The 17,579-nt window shown below is 49.1% G+C and overlaps 1 protein-coding gene across 3 annotated transcripts in view; it reads left to right on the top strand.

The window, feature by feature from the left end:
• The window catches only part of NADK (NAD kinase), a 30,142-nt gene that overhangs the window by 2,401 nt on the left and 10,162 nt on the right, over window positions 1-17,579 (top strand). For 2 of the 3 annotated variants that reach the window (XM_045475280.1, XM_045475281.1), the window contains exon 2: window positions 15,945-16,163. In XM_045475280.1, coding sequence (XP_045331236.1) covers window positions 15,945-16,163 — 219 coding nt within the window. Of the gene's footprint in view, window positions 1-8,907; window positions 8,968-15,944; window positions 16,164-17,579 lie in introns of all 3 variants that reach the window. The other variant, XM_045475282.1, reaches the window with a different exon arrangement.

Raw genomic sequence — 17,579 nt, 5'->3', positions numbered from 1 at the left:
ACGTTAGGCTCTTGGTTCATGTTCCCAGAGAACTTTCCAGAAAGTCTTTCTTTCCAAAAAAAAAAAGTCTGTATGGAGGGAGAAGGGAGGGGCGATTTAATAGTTACTTATCGGCCAACTCAGTGTCATCCAGTGAGGATGGGCCTGTTTCTGCCACCATATACGCTTTCCTTTTCCATTCAGTATTTCCACAAATACGGATGGAGAGCTCACACTGGACATCATGTGGGTCGCGTGCGTCTGTGGGCGTGTGTGGGACTTGTGTCCTGGTTGCCTCAGGCATCTCGGTGTGTCCCCTCTCCACCATGTGTGGGTTCTGTGAATACTTTTCTAATAAAACGTCTCAATGCCGAAGTTGCTTTTTTTTTTAATTCTTTTTTAATGTTTATTGATTTTTGAGAGCGTGTGAGCGGGGGAGGGGCAGAGAGGAGACACAGAATCTGAAGCAGGCTCCAGGCCCTGAGCTGTCAGCACAGAGCCTGATGCCAGATCATGACCAGAGCCTAAGTCAGAGGCTTAACTGACAGCCACCCACATGCCGCCGAAGTTTTTTAAAATTAGATTCATGCTGGAGCACCTGGCTGGCTCAGTTGGGAGAAAATGTAACTCTTGATCTTGGGGTTGTGAGTTCAAGCCCCACATTGGATGTAGAGATTACTTAAATAAAAATAAAACTTAAAAAATAAATAAATAAAATTAGATTCGTGTTGTCAGGAACTTGAATGAACTTGGAAGGAATTAGAATTTCATCCTTTTTTTTTAATGTTTATTTAATTTTGAGAGAGAGTACTAGCAGGGGAGGGGCAGAGAGAGGAAGACACAGAATCCGAATCAGGCTCCAGGCTCTGAGCTGTCAGCCCAGAGCCTGATGCAGGGCTCGAACCCACAAACTGTGAGATCATGACCTGAGCCGAAGAGGCTTAACTGACTGAGCTACCCAGATGCCCCAGGATTTCATCCTTTTAAAACAGTTAAAACCAAACCAACCTGAATTAAATGAGAGTCCTGATTTATAATTGTCAAAAAATACTTAAATCTTAAAAGTTGGTTTTAATATTTAATATTATTATGTAAATTAGTTTATTGCTCAATCATCAAATTAGTCTTTGCAAGTAAATATTAATAGCTTTAGACAATGAGTAATATTTTTTTTAATTTTATTTATTTTAGAGAGCATGAGCCGGGGAGAGAGAGAGAGAGAGAGAGAGAGAGAGAGACACACACACACACACACACACACACACACACACACACACACACGGAGGGAGAGAGGGAGAGAGAGAATCCCAGGCAGGCTTCACACTGCTCTCAGAGCCTGGCAGAGGACTTGGACTTGATCCCACGACCCTGGGTCACAGTCTGAGCCAAAATCGAGAGTCAGACACTCAACCGACTGAGTCACCCAGGCACCCCAAAAATAGATGATTTTGAAATACATTTGTCTTTTGTGATTTTGATTGGTTTCTTTTTTTTTTTTTTTTATTTTTTTTTTTTTTCAACGTTTATTTATTTTCGGGACAGAGAGAGACAGAGCATGAACGGGGGAGGGGCAGAGAGAGAGGGAAACACAGAATCGGAAACAGGCTCCAGGCTCTGAGCCATCAGCCCAGCGCCTGACGCGGGGCTCGAACTCACGGGCCGCGAGATCGTGACCTGGCTGAAGTCGGACGCTTAACAGACTGAGCCACCCAGGCACCCCTCTTTTTTTTTATTATTAAATGTTCGTTCTGAAATAATTATAGATTCACAGGAAGTTGTGAAAGTAGTACAGAGAGACCCTTGTAACCTTCTCCAGCTTCATTTAACATACCTGTAGTACGAAAAGTAGGAAATTGGCATTGGAAAAATAACGTTAGCTATATACACTCCTACTTCAGATTTTACCAGTGTTTTATGTGTGTCTAATTCTCTGCACTTTTACCCCACTTATACACAGGTGTACCTACAACCACAGTCGAGACTCGGAACTCTTTGTCAGTGAGGGATCCCCTGCTGCCCCCTGCCACGCTCACGTTCCCGGCACCCTCCACTCTTCCCCTCCTCTGTGATTTCGTTATCTTGAGAATGTGTATGGGACCATTCAGTGTGTCACCGATCGACTCGGCACAATGCCCCCGAGGTCCATCCGAACTGTTGCAGGCATTCATAGCCTGTCCCTGCTTGTATTTTACTGTGTGGATGGATGGTTGGCAGTTTGTTTAATTAACTAGCAGGAAGACGTGGGGGCGGCCGGTTGCAGTCTTTGGCTGTGGCCTGCAAAGTGGCTGTGGACAGATGATAAACACCAAGTTGCAGTTGCTGGCTTGTATGGTTTTGTTTTTAAGATTTTATGAGAAACTGCCAGGCTTCCAGACTATTCCTTCCACGTCCCCACTGCAGTGCGTGAGTGCTGGTTTCTCTACAGTCTGGCCTTTGGTTGTCCTGGCCGACCTGGCAGGTGCGTAGGGACACGGTCCTTTGAATTTGCAGTTCGGAGCAGCTGACGGTGTGGGTCTTTCACGTCTTGGTTACTGCGTGCGCATCCTCTGTTTAATCTTTTTTGCCCATTTTCTAATTGGAATCCTGGGTTTCTTACTGTGGCATGTTGAGATCTCTTTACAGATTCTAGATAGAAAACCTTTGTCGGATATCTGGTTTCCAGATATTTTCTCCCGGTCTGCAGCTTGTTGTTTTTATTCTTTTAATAGGGTCTTCCACAGAGCAAGCTTCTCATTTTAATGAAGTCCAATGTATTGGGTTTTTTTGTTGTGGTTTTTTTACCTTTTACGGACTGCTTTTTATATCACGTATAACAAATTCTCTCTAGTCCTAGGTTCTAAAAACTTCCTCCTGTGTTTCTTTTCCTCCTTCCCGTCTTCCCTCTTTCCTTCCTTCCCTCCCTCCCTCCTTCCTTCCATCCCTTTTTTAATAGGCTTCACACCCAGGACAGAGCCCGACTCAGGGCTTGAACTCATGACCCTGACGTCAAGACCTGAGCTGAGCTCAAGAGTCAGACACTTAACCAACCGAGCCACCAGGTGCCCCTCTTTTTTTTTTCTTATTAAATTTTTTTTTAAATGTTTTTACTTATTTTTGAGACAGAGACCAGGCATGAGCAGGGGAGGGGCAGAGAGAGGGAGACATTCTGGACAACGACCTTTGTCATGATTGATGGATCATCCCTTCCCAACGGGTCTCGGTGCTTGGGAAGGAGCCCTGACTGCTACTTGCTTCAATTCCATGTTTATTTGGCTTTTTTTTTTTTTTTTTAATGTTTATTTTTGACAGAGAGAGCACAAGCGGGACAGTGGCAGAGAGGGACAGAGGATCCAAAGCAGGCTGTACACTGACAGCAGCGAGCCCAATGTGGGGCTCAAACTGCAAGATCGTGAGCTGAGCCTAAGTCAGACGCTTAACCGACTGAGCCACCCAGGTGTCCCTTGACTTCTCAACTAATAAAACTTATAAATTAAACTTTCAGCATTGAGTACAGACCTGCCATTCCCCTCTGCCATTTAAATGAGAATTACCCAGAATGATTTGTTCCTTTGAATATGGTACCCATGATGGCAAACAAAATATGTAATAATCCGGTGATTATAAAATTCACTGTAAGCCTTTCGAAAATACCAGCATTGTAGGGGTTAATTTATTTATCTTCTCAGGGCCATAGTAAGCTTGCTAGGTAGGTCTTTCTCTGCCTCCCTGGAGCGATAGTTTTCCACGTCCTAGGATTATGGCCTTCCTTGCCCAGCTCGCAGTGCGGGGTCAGCATAAGGACGCGTGACACTGGGGACCGTGTGTGTCCCCCTGGTGACCGTGGCTGCAGAGCCCCGTGTGGAGCATTTGCATTATTGTTTAATATTGTTTCCTGAACTTCTCTTCAGTGGGGCTTTTTAAGGCGTTACTTCCTTACCCACGGCCGTCAGCTCCTTGCAGCCTGCTGCATGTCCCCAAGCGTGCTCTTCGATACGTGTTTGAGCAGAGTTTTGGACCCATTCCCTGCAGCCGCCCACTTACCTCATGTGTTCCTGGAAACCGAAGTGTGCTCTCCATGGTCATTTAGAAAGGACGTCAGGGGCGCTGACCAGGAGCTGGCTCTGCAGGGTCCTCTCTCCTCTAGGACCCTGGGCCCCTCTTGTAGGCCCCCCTGCCGTGTTGGGTCCTGTTCTGTAGGCACTGTGGTTGTCAGCAGGGGCTTAGGAGTATGGGCCCGGATGCCAGCTCTGCCCCGTCCGAGCCGTGTGACCCTGGACTACAGTGTCCTAGACGTTCCCTGTGCGACTCATTGTGAGGGGGAGTCAGGCGATGGCACCTGAGCCCCCGGCCGGGGCCTGCCAGGGTGGGCACTGGGCCTGGCCAAGGGCCCTGGTTCCCCTGGATGTGCTCCTGCTGTCCGTCGGTCGTCCCGGTTTCGGGTGACTGTCCACATTCCTGCGACCGTTCCTGCTTCTGCTGCTTCGTTTCCAGGCAGCTCGAGGGAGGCACAGGCGCACGGGGCCTGGCTCGGCCTTATCTAGATGCTTCCCTCCTCCTGAGCTGGCGGTGAGACGTATTTTACCGTGTTCACCCTTGTCTGTGTCACAGCCGGCTTCGGTGTCATTTGTCAACCCGTCCTTTTTTTCTCAGACATCGTTTGTTCCCACAATGGTAATAATTTCCTTTCAAAGCTTACGACTCATTACAACTTGCCTAGTAGGTTCCTTTAACTGCTTCTTTTGCCCTTTCTTCACCGCAGGTGGTTCTGGGTCCCACACCTTATGGGGCATTTCGGGTGCCCCTGCCCTGATTTTGTACATTAGAGGAGAGCAGCGGTTTGTTTTCCCCATCAGGGTGGCGGGATGAGGCTGCCACACGCCTCTTGGTAACAGCTCACGATGGATTTTTTTCCCCTCCTTTGCTGAGGTTTTATTAGTAAAAAAATGTTAATTTTGTTTTAATTTTTTTTTAATGTTTATTTATTTTTGAGAAAGACAGAGCGCGAGCAGGGGAGGGGTAGAGAGAGAAGGAGACACAGGATCCGAAGCAGGCTCCAGGCTCCGAGCTGTCAGCACAGAGCCCGACGCGGGGCTCGAACCCGCGAACCATGAGACCGTGACCCGAGTGGAAGTCGGACACGTAACAGACTGAGCCCCCAGGCTCCCCAACGAGAGTAATCTGGGCCCCCGTACCTGAGCTTCCACGTCTTCACAGGGAAGAAAGCACTCCAGGGCACAAATTGTTTTCGCAGAGTTATATACGTTTTCCATCTTGTAAAAGCTCAAAAGATGAGAGATCAGCACATAGGCCAGCGTCCCGAGTGGTATCGGGAAGGAATTCAGGGGCAGGAGCTTTGCTCGATGTCTCCAGGGCAAGATGGTTTTCCTTCAGGCTGCTCTCTCACGAGGCACAGGCACAGTGTGCACGTGAGCCGTAAACCAGGCCTTGGGTTCGAACAAAGTTTACGTAGTCACGCTGACTTAGAAATCTAAAGTGGAGCCCCTTGTGTGCGAGGCCCGTAGAGAGTTTCTCTCTCATCGTCGCTGACGCACAGTGTTCTGTTAATTTCAGACCTACAACACCGATTCAACAACGTCTGTACGTCACTCGGTGTTCACTGTGGTGGAGGCAGTCTCCCGTCTGTCACTGGACGTTGTTGCAGAGTTACTGACTTCACTTCCCATGCTGTACTTCCTCATCCCTGACTTGTTTACTTGGTAACTGGAAGTTTGTGCCTCTTAGTGCCCTTCACCTACTCCATCCATCCCCACACCCACTTGCCACATAGCAAGCACCAGTCTGTCCTCCGTACGTGAAAGTGCTTTTTGTGCACTTGTTTTGTTTAGATTCCACCTTAAGTAAGAGTATGTGGCATTTGTCTTTCTCTGACTTACTCACTTAGCTAAATACTCTAGCTCCGTCCGTCTTGTCACAAACGGCAAGGTCTGATCCTTCGTTGTTGTTTTAAGCATTTATTTTCTTTTCTTCATTTTTGGGGAAGTAAGCTCTACACCCAGCGTGGGGCTTGAACTCACGAACCAGAGATCAAGAGTCACACGCCCTACCGACCCAACCAGTCAGGCACCCCAAGATCTGATCCTTTTTTATGACTAATACTCTCGTACGTTCCACATCTTCGTCATTCATTGTCCTGTGGATGGACACTTGGGCTGCTCCCATATCTTGGCTATCGTAAGTAGTGCTGCGTACACATCGGGGCGCAGATATCCTTTCAAACGAGTGCTTTCTTGGGTAAACACCCAGGAATGGAGTTAGTGGGCCATATGATATTTCTGTTTTTAATTTTTTGAGGCACCTCCATTCTCTTTTCCATGGTGGCTGCACCAATTTACATTCCTCCCAACAGTGCACAAGATTTTCCTTTTCTTCACGTTGTCGCCAACAGTTGTTTTCTTGTCTTTGACTCTAGCCATTCTTACAGGCGTAAGGTAATACCTCATTGTGCTTTTGATTTCTAGTTCCCTGATGATTAGGGATGTTGAGCGTCTTTTCATGTGTCCGTTGGCCATCAGTAGGTCTTTGGAAAAATGTCCATTCAAGTCCTCTGTCCATGTTTTAATCAGAGTGGTTTGTTTTTTTTTTCTGTTGAGTTGTATAAGTTCTTTATATATTATGGATATTAATTCCTTATCAGATATATCAGTTACAGATATCTCCTTCCATTCACTAGTTGCCTTTTTGTTCTGTCGATGATGTCCTTTGCTGTGAAAAAGCTTTTTCCTTTGGTATAGACTCAGTGGTTTATTTTAGCTTTGGTTTCCCTTGCCTCAGGAGACATAAATATGTTGCTAAGGGTGATGTCCAAGAGATTACTGTCTGTGTTTTCTTTTAGGAGTTTTGTTTTTTTTGGTTTTTTTTTTTTTTTTTTTTTTTGGTTTCAGTTCTCACATTTAGGTCTTTAATGAATTTTGAGTTTATTTTTGTGTATGATTTAAGAAAGTGGTCCAGTTTCATTCTTTCGCATGTAGCTGTCCAGTTCTACCAACACTGTTTATTGAAAAGGCTGTCTTTTCCCCATTGTATATTCTTGCTTCCTTTGTCATAGATTAATTGACAGTATCGGTGTGGGTTTATTTCTGGGCTCTCTATCCTGTTCCATTGGTCTGTGTATCTGTTTACGTGCCAGTACCATATTGTTTTGATCACTGTAGCTTCGTAGTGTAGTTTGAAGTCTCAGATTGTGATGCCTCCAGCTTTGTTCTTCTCAAGATTACTTTGGCTGTGGCAGGTCTTTAGTGGTTCCATATAAATTTTAGGATTATTTGTTCTAGTTCTGTGAAAAATACTATTAGTGTTTTGATAGGGATTGCATTCAATCTGTAGATTGCTGTGGGTAGTATGAACATTTTAACAATATTCTTCCATGAGCATGGTATACCTTTCTATTTGTGTCATCTTTGATTTCTTTCATCAGTGTTTTATGGTTTTCAGAGTACAGATATTTTACCTCCTTGGTTAACTGGGATGGTCAAAATGGATTTTTAAATTTTTTCTTAATCTTTGTTTATTTTTGAGAGAGAGAGAGAGACAGAGTGTGAGCAGAGGAGGAGCAGAGAGAGAGGGAGACACAGAATCCGAAACAGACTCCAGGCTCTGAGCTGTCAGCCCAGAGCCTGATGCAGGGCGTGAACTCACGGGCGATGAGATCACGACCTCAGCTGAAGTCAGACGCCCAACTGACCGAGTCCCCCAAGGGCCCCCCTTTAGACAGTTCTTAATGTAATAAGGAGGTAAACACATGCATGTGGGTTTTTTCCACATACTGAGCCAAACTCTGCCGTCTTGTATCTCTTACCAGCATCTCCTGGCACCGTTTTGGGTCCTGCGTGGCCTTTCTGTCCTCACCTCCCGGCACTTGGTGCCACCCCCCAGCTCTGCATCCTGAAACCCTTGCCGCTCTTGGGTCTCCTGCCCACCCACCGCCGGGGAGCCCATCCAATTCCGTGGTTGTAAGCGTTCACCAGGTGCTGACGGAACCCAGATCTCTGTGCCCAGACCAGCCTGTCCCCTGAGCTCTGGCCTTCAACGTGTAGCCTGCTTGGCTGGTAATAGCCATGCGAATTCGCTGAGGCGCTTTTCAGGCCCTTAGAACCCTCAGTAAAATAGGATTTCTGCAGCTTCCATCATCAGACGGGGAGGGAAGACAGGCCCCAAACGAGAGAGTAATGTGAGGGCAGGTAGCGACAACCACAGAGACCAGGAAATGAGCGTGGGGGAATATGGAAGTCTTGAGAAAGCGGCGTTTGAGCAAAGAGCTCAGTGGCGGCTTATTTCCAGCTTCAGGGCATCGCAAGTAGGGTCCCACACGTCTTTGTGTGGACCGGCGCTTTCGTTTCTCTTGGCGACGCCCGGGAGCGGAGAGGCGGGAGCCTGTGGCGGATGTACCGACTCCGTTCCCAGCAGCGGTGTGGGCGGCCTCCAGTTCCTCCGCAGCTGCGTCAACACTTGCCGTGGTCAGTCGGCCTTCTCACTTCCTCAGCCGGTCCAGCAGTGTCACGAGCTCTCCTCCTGTGGCTCGAACTCGAACTCGTGTTTCCGCGATGGCTGATGCCCTCAGGCATCCTTTCAGGTGCTTCTTCCCAGTTGATACGTCTTCTTTGGGGACCTTGCCCAGAGTTGGGATCTTTTGCCCATTTTCTTTAAGTTTTTATAATCCTTTATGCATTCTGGATGCGAGGCTTTTGTTACATATGTGTGTAGCAGCCTGTAGCTTCTATTTTCATCTTCCGAACAGTTATTTTAAGAAGGGTAAAAGATTTTCATTGTAATGAATTTGTCAGGTCTTTTTCCTTGATACTTTGTGATCTTTGATTTAAGGAACTTTTTGCCAGATCCAGGGCCACTAAGATTTTCTTCAGTGTAAAAGTTTTGTAGTTTTGATTCTTAACGTTTAGGTGTATAATCCATGTTGCGTTAATCTTTGTCCAGGCACGCTTCGGAGATATTGCGGGCTGGGGTCCACTGCAGTAAAGCAAATCCTGCAATAAAGTGAGTCAAATGAATCTTCTTGGTTTCCCAGTGCACATAAAATTTATGTTGATAGTGTGTTGTAGTTTCTGAAGTGTGAAGTGTCTAAAAAAACAATGTACACACCTCAATTTAAAAAGACTTTTCTTGCTGAGGCACCTGGTTGGCTCAGTCGATGGAGCATGCGACTCTTGATCCCAGGGTCGTGAGTTCCAGCCTCATGGCGGGTGTAGAGATTACTTAAAAATGAAATCTTATCAAGTAAAAATAAATTTGGGGCGCCTGAATGGCTCACTTGGTTAAGCGTCCGACTTCAGCTCAGGTCATGAACTCACGGTTCATGGGTTTGAGACCCGCATCAGGCTCTGTGCTGTCAGCCTGGAGCCTGGAGCCTGCTTCGGATTCTGTGTCTCCCTCTCTCTCTGTTCCTCCCCTGCTCACACTCTGCTTGTCTGTCTCTTTCTCTCTCTCAAAAATAAATAAAGGTTAAAAAAATATTTTTAAATAAAAATAGATATTGGTAAAAATGCTAACCATCATGTGAGCTCAAGGGACAGCTGCTGACTGGGCACTGTGGCGGGTGCCGAAGGCTGGCGTGGCCGTGGCGATTTCTTAAAATAAGACAACAATCAGCTTTGCTGCACTGATTAACTTTTCCTTTCAAGGATGATTTCTCTGCAGTACGTGTTGCTGTTTGATAGCATTTTACCCACAGAACAACTTTTAAAATTGGAGCCCATCCCCTCTCCCCCTCCTGCTGCTTTATCAACGAAGTGTATGTCATGTTCTATTTTTAATGTTTATTTATTTTTGAGAGGGAGAGAGCACATGTGCAAGTGAGCAGGGGAGGGGGGCAGAGAAAGAGAGAGACAAGGATCCAAAAGGGGCTCCACGTTGACGGCAGAGGGCTCAGTGCGAGGCTTGGACCCACGAGCCGTGAGGTCATGACCTGAGCCAGGGTCAGACATTTAACCGACTGGGCCACCCAGGTGCCCCAAGTGTCATATTCTAAATCCTTTTTCACTTCAGCAGTCTTCATGGCGTCTCCAGCAGGAGTAGATTCCAGCTCAAGAAGTCACTTTCTTTGCTCGTTCGTAAGAAGCAGGTCCTCATCCATTCAGGCTTTATCCCAAGACCACGGCGATGCAGTCACCTCTTCAGACCACGCTTCCGATCGTAGTCCCCCTGCTGCTTCTACACACCTGCATCCTTCCTCCCCTGGTGGCTGGACCCCCTGAAAGTCCTCCATGAGTGCGGGAGGCCACTCCTTCCAAACTCCCATTCGTGTTGATATTTTGTCCTCTTCCCATGAATCACAAGTGTTAATGGCATGTGGGATGGTGAACTGGTGAATCCTTTCCAGAAAGTTTTCAGTTGACTTTGCCCACATCCGTTAGAGGAATCACTATCTGCGGCAGCTAGAGCCTTGTGAAATGCGTTTCTGTAATAATAAGGCTTGAAAGTTGAAATTATGCCTTAATCCAGGGGCTGCAGGATGGCTGTGGTGTTAGCAGGCATGGAAACACCCTTAACCTTGCTGTACGTCTCCCTCAAAGCTCTGGGGTGAGCAGGTGCACTCTCAGCAGTAATTTTTTTTAAATTATTTCTTTTAATCTTTATTTATTTTTGAGAGAGAGAGAGACACACACAGAGCACGAGAGAGAAGGAGACCCAGAATCCAAAGCAGGCTCCAGGCTCCGAGCTGTCAGCACAGAGCCCGATGCAGGGCTCGAACCCGTGAACCGCGAGCGAGATCATGACCTCAGCCGAAGTCGGACGCTTAACCGACCGAGCCACCCAGGCGCCCCTGTCAGCAGCAATATTTTGAAAGGAGTCTTGTTTTTCGTGAGCAGTAGATCTCGACAGTGGGCTTAACATATGTAGTCAACCATGTCGTAAGCAGATGACTGTCATCCGGCTTGGTTGTTTCTTTTCTAGAGTGGAGGCAGAGTAGACCTGGCATAATTCTTTAGGGCCCAAGGATTTTCTCCATGGCCACTGAGCATTGACTTCAACCAAAAGTCACCAGCTGTGTTACACTGGTGAGAGAGTCAGCCTGTCCTTTGAAGCTTTGAAGCCAGGCACTGACTTCTCCTCTCCAGCTATGACAGTCCTCAGTGGCATCTCCTAAATAAGGCTGCTGCACCGACGTCGACAGTGTGTAGCTTGGCACAGCAGCCTGATTAACGACCTCAGCCCGATCTGGAGAACTCGCTCCAGCTTCTGCAGTGGCACCTGCCGCTCTTCACCTGCAGGCTCACGTAAGGCAGGCAGCTTCTCTCCTCAATCCTCATGAACCAACCCCCGCTGCCTCCCAGCTCACCCTCTGCAGCTTCCTTGCCTCCCTCCACCCCCACAGACTTGAGGAGAGTCGGGGCCTTGCTGTGGATCAGACTGCGGTTTGAGGGTGTGTTGTGGCTGCTTTGAGCTGCAAAAAGGCCGTTTTGCTTTTCTCGTCTGTGTGTTCGTTCACTGGAGCGTGCTTTTAATGCCCTTCGGGATCTCTTCCTTTGTGGCCACGGCTCCACTGTTTGGGGCCAGAGGCCTAGCTGTCCGCCTGTCTCGGTTTTCAGTGAGCCTTCTCACGAGCTTGGTCATTTCTAGCTTCGATTTAAAGTGACCCTTGATCTCAGAGTTGTGAGTTCAGGCCCCACTCTGGGCGGAGCCTACTTAAAGCAAACAGACGTTTGACTTCTTTCACTTGGACCCCTAGAGGTGATTGTGGGGTTACTGATTGGCCCATTGGCAACATTGTTGTGTCTCAGGGCAGGGAGGCCGGAGGAGAGGGGGAGACACGGGGAGCCAGCCAGGCGGTGGAGCCTTCAGGACACGCGCAGCACTACTCTCTCCAGTTTGCTGTCTTAGGTGGGCGCAGCGTCGCGGTGCCCCAAGAGACTCCTGATTGTAATCTCAGAGGTCACTGAGCACCACGACAAGTACGGTAATAGAGGAAAAGTTCGAAACATGCGAGAATTACCACAATGTGGCTCAGAGACACAAGGTAAGCCAGTGCTGGTGGAAAGTGGTGCCGGGAGACTGGCTCGCCACGGGGTCACCGCAGACCTTCAGCTCGTAAGAAACGCGGTGTGTGCAAAGCGCGATAAAGCCAAGTCCTATGAAGTGACTTGCGCCTGTGTGTGGTGTGAGGAAAGGACTTAACGTTATTCTCTTAGACGTGGCTACCAAGTTTTTCTAGAACTATTTGAAGAAACGATCTCTCTGTCGAATCACCTTGACCCTTCTGTCGAACATCCATCGATTGTGGTTCAGCCAGTGGAGCAGGCGACTCTTGACCTCACGGTGGTGAGCTGCAGCCCCGTGTCGGGTGTAGAGATCACTTGATTACAGATAAGTAAGCACATTTTTAAAAAGAGAAAAGAAAACCCATTGATTGTATCCGTGTGAGGGCGTCGTCGTGGACCCTCTTCTGTTCCTTCGGTCTGTGTCTGTGTCGGTACCACGCGTTCTGGTTACGGTACCGACCGCGTAGTCGGGTAGCGTGCTTTTCCAGTCTTCTCGTTATTCCAGGCCCTCCACATTTGCATTTGAGTTTCAGAATCAGTTTGCCATTTTCTTTGCAAAAGTCTGCTGGGTTTTTGTGTGTGGGAATTGAGAAGAGTGTATGTACCGGTTTGAGGAGACCTTCAGCTTCTCCAGTCTGGGAACAGGGCGCGTCTCTCCAGTTACCTGCTTCCTTCACTTCTGTCAGCAGCGTTTTGTAATTTTCAGCGCGAAGGGTTTGCACCTTTTACTGTTATTGAGGTGTAAGTGGCATGTAACCAACTAGTTTCAGGGGTACAACGTAACGATTCGGTATCTATATGTGGCGCGATGACCACTACAGCGAGTCTGGTTAACATCCCTCACCACACACAGTTCCAGATTGTTTCCTTATGATGGCAGCCCGTAAGCTCTTTTCTCTTAGCGACGTTCAAACGTCCGCTCTTATTATTAGCTAAACGTCTCCTTGCCGTAGGTTACATCTCATGACCTAGAACTCAAATTAGGTTTTGTACTTTTTTTGTCGACCATATCCCTCCATATCTTGTATTTCAATGCTATCGTAAACGGTGTTTTTAAATTTAGACTTCTTATTGTTTGTTGCTAGGACACAGAAATATAGTTGACATTTGTATATTGATTTTTTTCTTCTGTAACCTTGCTAATAAACTCAGTTATTAGATGTAGTCACTTTTTTTGTAGATTCCTTACGATTTTCTACATAGAAGATCATGTCATCTGACAGTACAGGTTTTTTTTGTTTTTTTTTTTTTTAATTTTTTTTTTCAACATTTATTTATTTTTGGGACAGAGAGAGACAGAGCATGAATGGGGGAGGGGCAGAGAGAGAGGGAGACACAGAATCGGAAACAGGTTCCAGGCTCTGAGCCATCAGCCCAGAGCCCGACGCGGGGCTCGAACTCAGGGACCGTGAGATCGTGACCTGGCTGAAGTCGGACGCTTAACCGACTGCGCCACCCAGGCGCCCCTGACAGTACAGGTTTTTTTAAAGTAGTCTCTGCACCCAGGGTGGGGCTTAAACTTACGACCCTGAGATCAAGAGTCACACGCTCCGCCGACTGAGCCAGCCAGGCACCCCTGACGGCAGAGTTTTACTTGTTTCTTTTTTTTCTTTATGCCTTGTACTTTGTTTTCCTGCCATATGACACTGGCTGTGGCCTCCAGTACAGTATCGACTAGGAGTGGTTATACCAGACATGTTTTTGTACGTTTTGGTTTTTATTAAAGATTTTTTTCGGGGCGCCTGGGTGGCTCAGTTGGTCGGGCGTCCGACTTCGGCCCAGGTCATGATCTCACGGTCTGTGGGTTCGAGCCCCGCATCGGGTTCTGTGCCGACAGCTCAGAGCCCGGAGCCTGCTTTGAATTCTGCGTCTCCCTCTCTCTCTGCCCCTTCCCTACTCACACTCCATCTCTCTCTGTCTCTCAAAAATAAACAAACATTGAAACAACAATAAAAAAGTTTTTTTTCATACGTTTGGATAAAACGTCAGTGTTCCTCAAGCTAGGAGGATATTAATCTACTAGGGTAGTGTTGCCAACTCCAGCTAAAATTTAGAATCACTTGCAGAGCTGATGCCAGGGCACCCGCGTGACTCAGTCCATTAAGCATCCAGTTGTCGATTTCGGCTCAGCTCACGATCCCAGGGCCATGCGTTGGAGCCCCCACGTCAGGCTGTGCGCCGACAGTGTGGAGCCTACTTGGGATTCTCTTGCTCTCTTCCTCTGCCCTGCCCCCTATGCATGCTCTGTATCAGGATAAATAAACATCGGGAAAAAAAAAAACCCAAAAAACTGCTGATGCCTTTTGGGACACCTAGGTTAAGCGTCTGACCCTTGATCTGAGCTCAGGTCTTGCTCTCAGGGTCGTGAGAGTTCAAGCCCCAAGCTGGGCTCCATGCCCAGCATGAGGCCTACTTAAAAAAAATTGCAACACACTACTGGTGCCTTTGGCCTGGGTTGGGTGTAGGGATTATTTTCCGAAGCTCCTCAGGGGGTTGGAAGGTACAGCCAGGGTGGGAGTGCAGGGACACCGTCACCTCTGACCTGAGCACCGAGGCCCCTCCTGTCCGTGGGCTCTGAGCTTCCCTCGTGCCTCCTCCCCCCCCAGTGCCAGCCTCTGCCGTCCTCGACCCTTCTGTGGAACGCGTGGCTTTGTCATGTGTGTTGTCATCTCTCCCGGTCCCTGTGAAGTGGGTTGTGCGGCTGGTTCCCCTGCTGGGTTCCACCCGGGGTGCCCCCTTCAGGGGTCTCCCTTCTCGAGGAACTCATCCCGCCTGCTCTCCCCCAGGGGCCCCGTCGCCCTGGCCCTGAGGGGGGCTGGCCACGGTTTGCGTAGACCACTGCCCGTGTAGCCCCTTGGTCTGCGCTGCCCCCGGCATCCTCCTTTCCCCCAACTCTGCTGTTCCGCGGATTGTCCCGCGTGCTCATTTCCGCCTCTACTTGGGTCACCTCTTCTATCTTTCTTGGCTTCTTTTATTCCTTTCCTAGCTTGACAGGGTTAAATCTCAGCTCACTACTCTTCATTCTCAGACACTTTGGCACAGCTCACTGGAGCAGCCTAGACTTTGGCTCGTGTTTACGTTATTCTTGTCGCTGCGATATGTTGTGATGTTGGCTTGATGTTCGTTTTGAACCGTGAGTCAGCTCGGAGGAAACTCACGCGTTCCCGAGTGTTGCAGGATTGTTTCCTTTGTTCCTACCTTTTTGTCTTTTCCTGATTTTATTGTACTGTTGTCGGAAGATAAGCTTCTCTACCTTCACTAGAGTTTGGAAATTGAGTTTTCTTTAAGACTAAAATAGGTCAGGGGGCGCCTGGGGGGCTCGGTCGGTGAAGCATCTGACTTGGGCTCAGGTCATGATCTCACACTTCGTGGGCCTGCTTGGGGCTCTCTCTCTCTCTCTCTCTCTCTCTCTGTCTCTCCTCCTACTCGCATTCTCTCTGTCTCTTAATAAATAAACGTTTAAAAAAGATATTAAAAAAAACTAAAATAGGTCAGTTTTGACAAATGTTTTATTGGTGCTGGATTGAAAATTCAGGCTTGTTCGCGCGGCCCAGGGCCCAGTGTGTGTCTTTCTCACTGGGCTCCCTGAGTGTGTCCACGTACCTGTCCCACACTGAGGGGCGTGTGACACTGGACACCCTCAGTTACTGGTTTCTCCCTCGGTAACGCGCCATCTCCCCTGCCTGGGACCTCTCCTCCCAGTTGGCCCTTCTCCTTGTCTGTGGGAGAAACCTGGCATGGCCCCAGCAGGTAGTTCTTTCTTGTTCTTTGGCCTTTAGACTCACTAAAAACCACAGGCAGGTTCCTGAATTCTTAGATATCCTTAGGGTAGAATGGGATAGAAAGAGACTATCTCAAGTCCTTTGGCAAATAGGACTCGAGCCATTTTGCATTATGCATGCATAAGGGGTGCATGCATGTGTGTCTATGTTGTTTTGTGCATATGTGTTTACTTACTTTATTTGTTTTTTCAAGGCATCAGTGTTCTTCTGATCCAAGGCCTCATTTACCCACCATGGAAACGGAACAAGAGACAGTCAGCGTGAGCAAGGCGCCTGGCACAGACTCGGCCTCTTACCGCTGCTCCGCATGCCATGGGGACGAGGCCTGGGGGCCCGGCCATCCCACCCGGGGACGGGCCAAGTCCCGCAGCCTGTCGGCCTCGCCCGCCCTGGCGAGCACCAAAGAGTTCAGGTACGAAGGCCCCCCTCCGGCCCCCGTCCTCACCTGCACACTCTGACTTCCTAAAGCTGTGACCGAGGTTCTTTTCAGGAGTGGATGGATGCGGATGGGGCGGTGGATGCTGACTGGTACGTGTGGGCGGCAGGAGGGGTGGGGCTGGGTCCCAAGAGCAGGGGACGGACGCCCACCTGGCACGGCTCCCCAGATGGCACCACCACAGCGTGACTGTCCTTTTCTGCCTTAACAGCCAGTGCCCGCACTAACTCTGGGTGTCTGGGGGTGTGGGCACTGCCCCAAGGCGTCAGCAGGCCCCACACTGTGGCAGGGCTGGTGGAGAGCTGAGCGTGGCCGCGGGGTGTCAGGCGAGCACTGGCCCGGCGTGCCCTCCCCCCGCGAGCCTGCCGTGCGTGTCGTCGCACAGAGCGCTCAGGTCACAGCGCTCAGAGCTTCGCGTGGAGCGGCCTGCCAGGCGGCATTGCGATGCGCCTGTGGGTGTCGCCCTGGCTTCTGGAACAATAAGTGTGGTGAGTTTCAGGTAGAAGCAAGCAAGGGTCACATCTATCAAATGCCAGGGGAGATTTTGGTAAAAAGCGGGTAGTTCTCTCAGGAGAGGGGGACGAACCCGAAGCACCCTTCTCTTGGATGGCGCACAGTGCTGGTACGGTCTTCTGTGTGGACAGCTGTAACCCACACTCGTGGGAGAGGCGGCCACAGCACCGTGGCCTTGGCCTTGGCCTTGGCCTGAGTTTTCCGTCGGTCTGCTTCCCGGCCACCGCACGCAGCGCAGGGATTTCGTGTTCCCGGCAGGACTGCTTTTGGTTGTTGGTTTTGTGGGGTTCGGTCCACACCCTTTCTCGTTCAGAGACCGCAGACCCTGGCATGGTGACAGAGGTCAAGGGTAGCCTCTGCCTGTGGGTATTGGCGGAGGAAGGAGAGAGGAATGTGCCCAGTCATCCCGGTTCTTGAGCAGCGAACTTTGAAAAAAAATTTTTTTTTTTTTCAACGTTTATTTATTTTTGGGACAGAGAGAGACAGAGCATGAACGGGGGAGGGGCAGAGAGAGAGGGAGACACAGAATCGGAAACAGGCTCCAGGCTCTGAGCCATCAGCCCAGAGCCTGACGCGGGGCTCGAACTCACGGACCGCGAGATCGCGACCTGGCTGAAGTCGGACGCCTAACCGACTGCGCCACCCAGGTGCCCCTTGAGCAGCGAACTTAAACACTCGCTGAGTAAGACCCACCGTGACCTGTGTTTCCCCGAGGTTCTCATAGCCCACTCCATGCGCTGTCACCATGGGGGTGTCCTCCTCACTCCCTCGAGTTTTAATCTAGATTGTTAATCCAGATCATTTTAATCTAGATAATTCAGGGAGGGCCTCTCAGGTCTTGATTCCCAGGTATGGACCCGAGGACTGGTCCTCGGACAG

The sequence above is a fragment of the Leopardus geoffroyi genome, chromosome C1, assembly GCF_018350155.1.
Source record: "Leopardus geoffroyi isolate Oge1 chromosome C1, O.geoffroyi_Oge1_pat1.0, whole genome shotgun sequence".
Lineage (NCBI taxonomy): Eukaryota > Metazoa > Chordata > Mammalia > Carnivora > Felidae > Leopardus > Leopardus geoffroyi.
The sequence above is the reverse complement of the archived record's forward strand: the minus strand, read 5'-3'. Positions and strand labels throughout refer to the sequence as shown.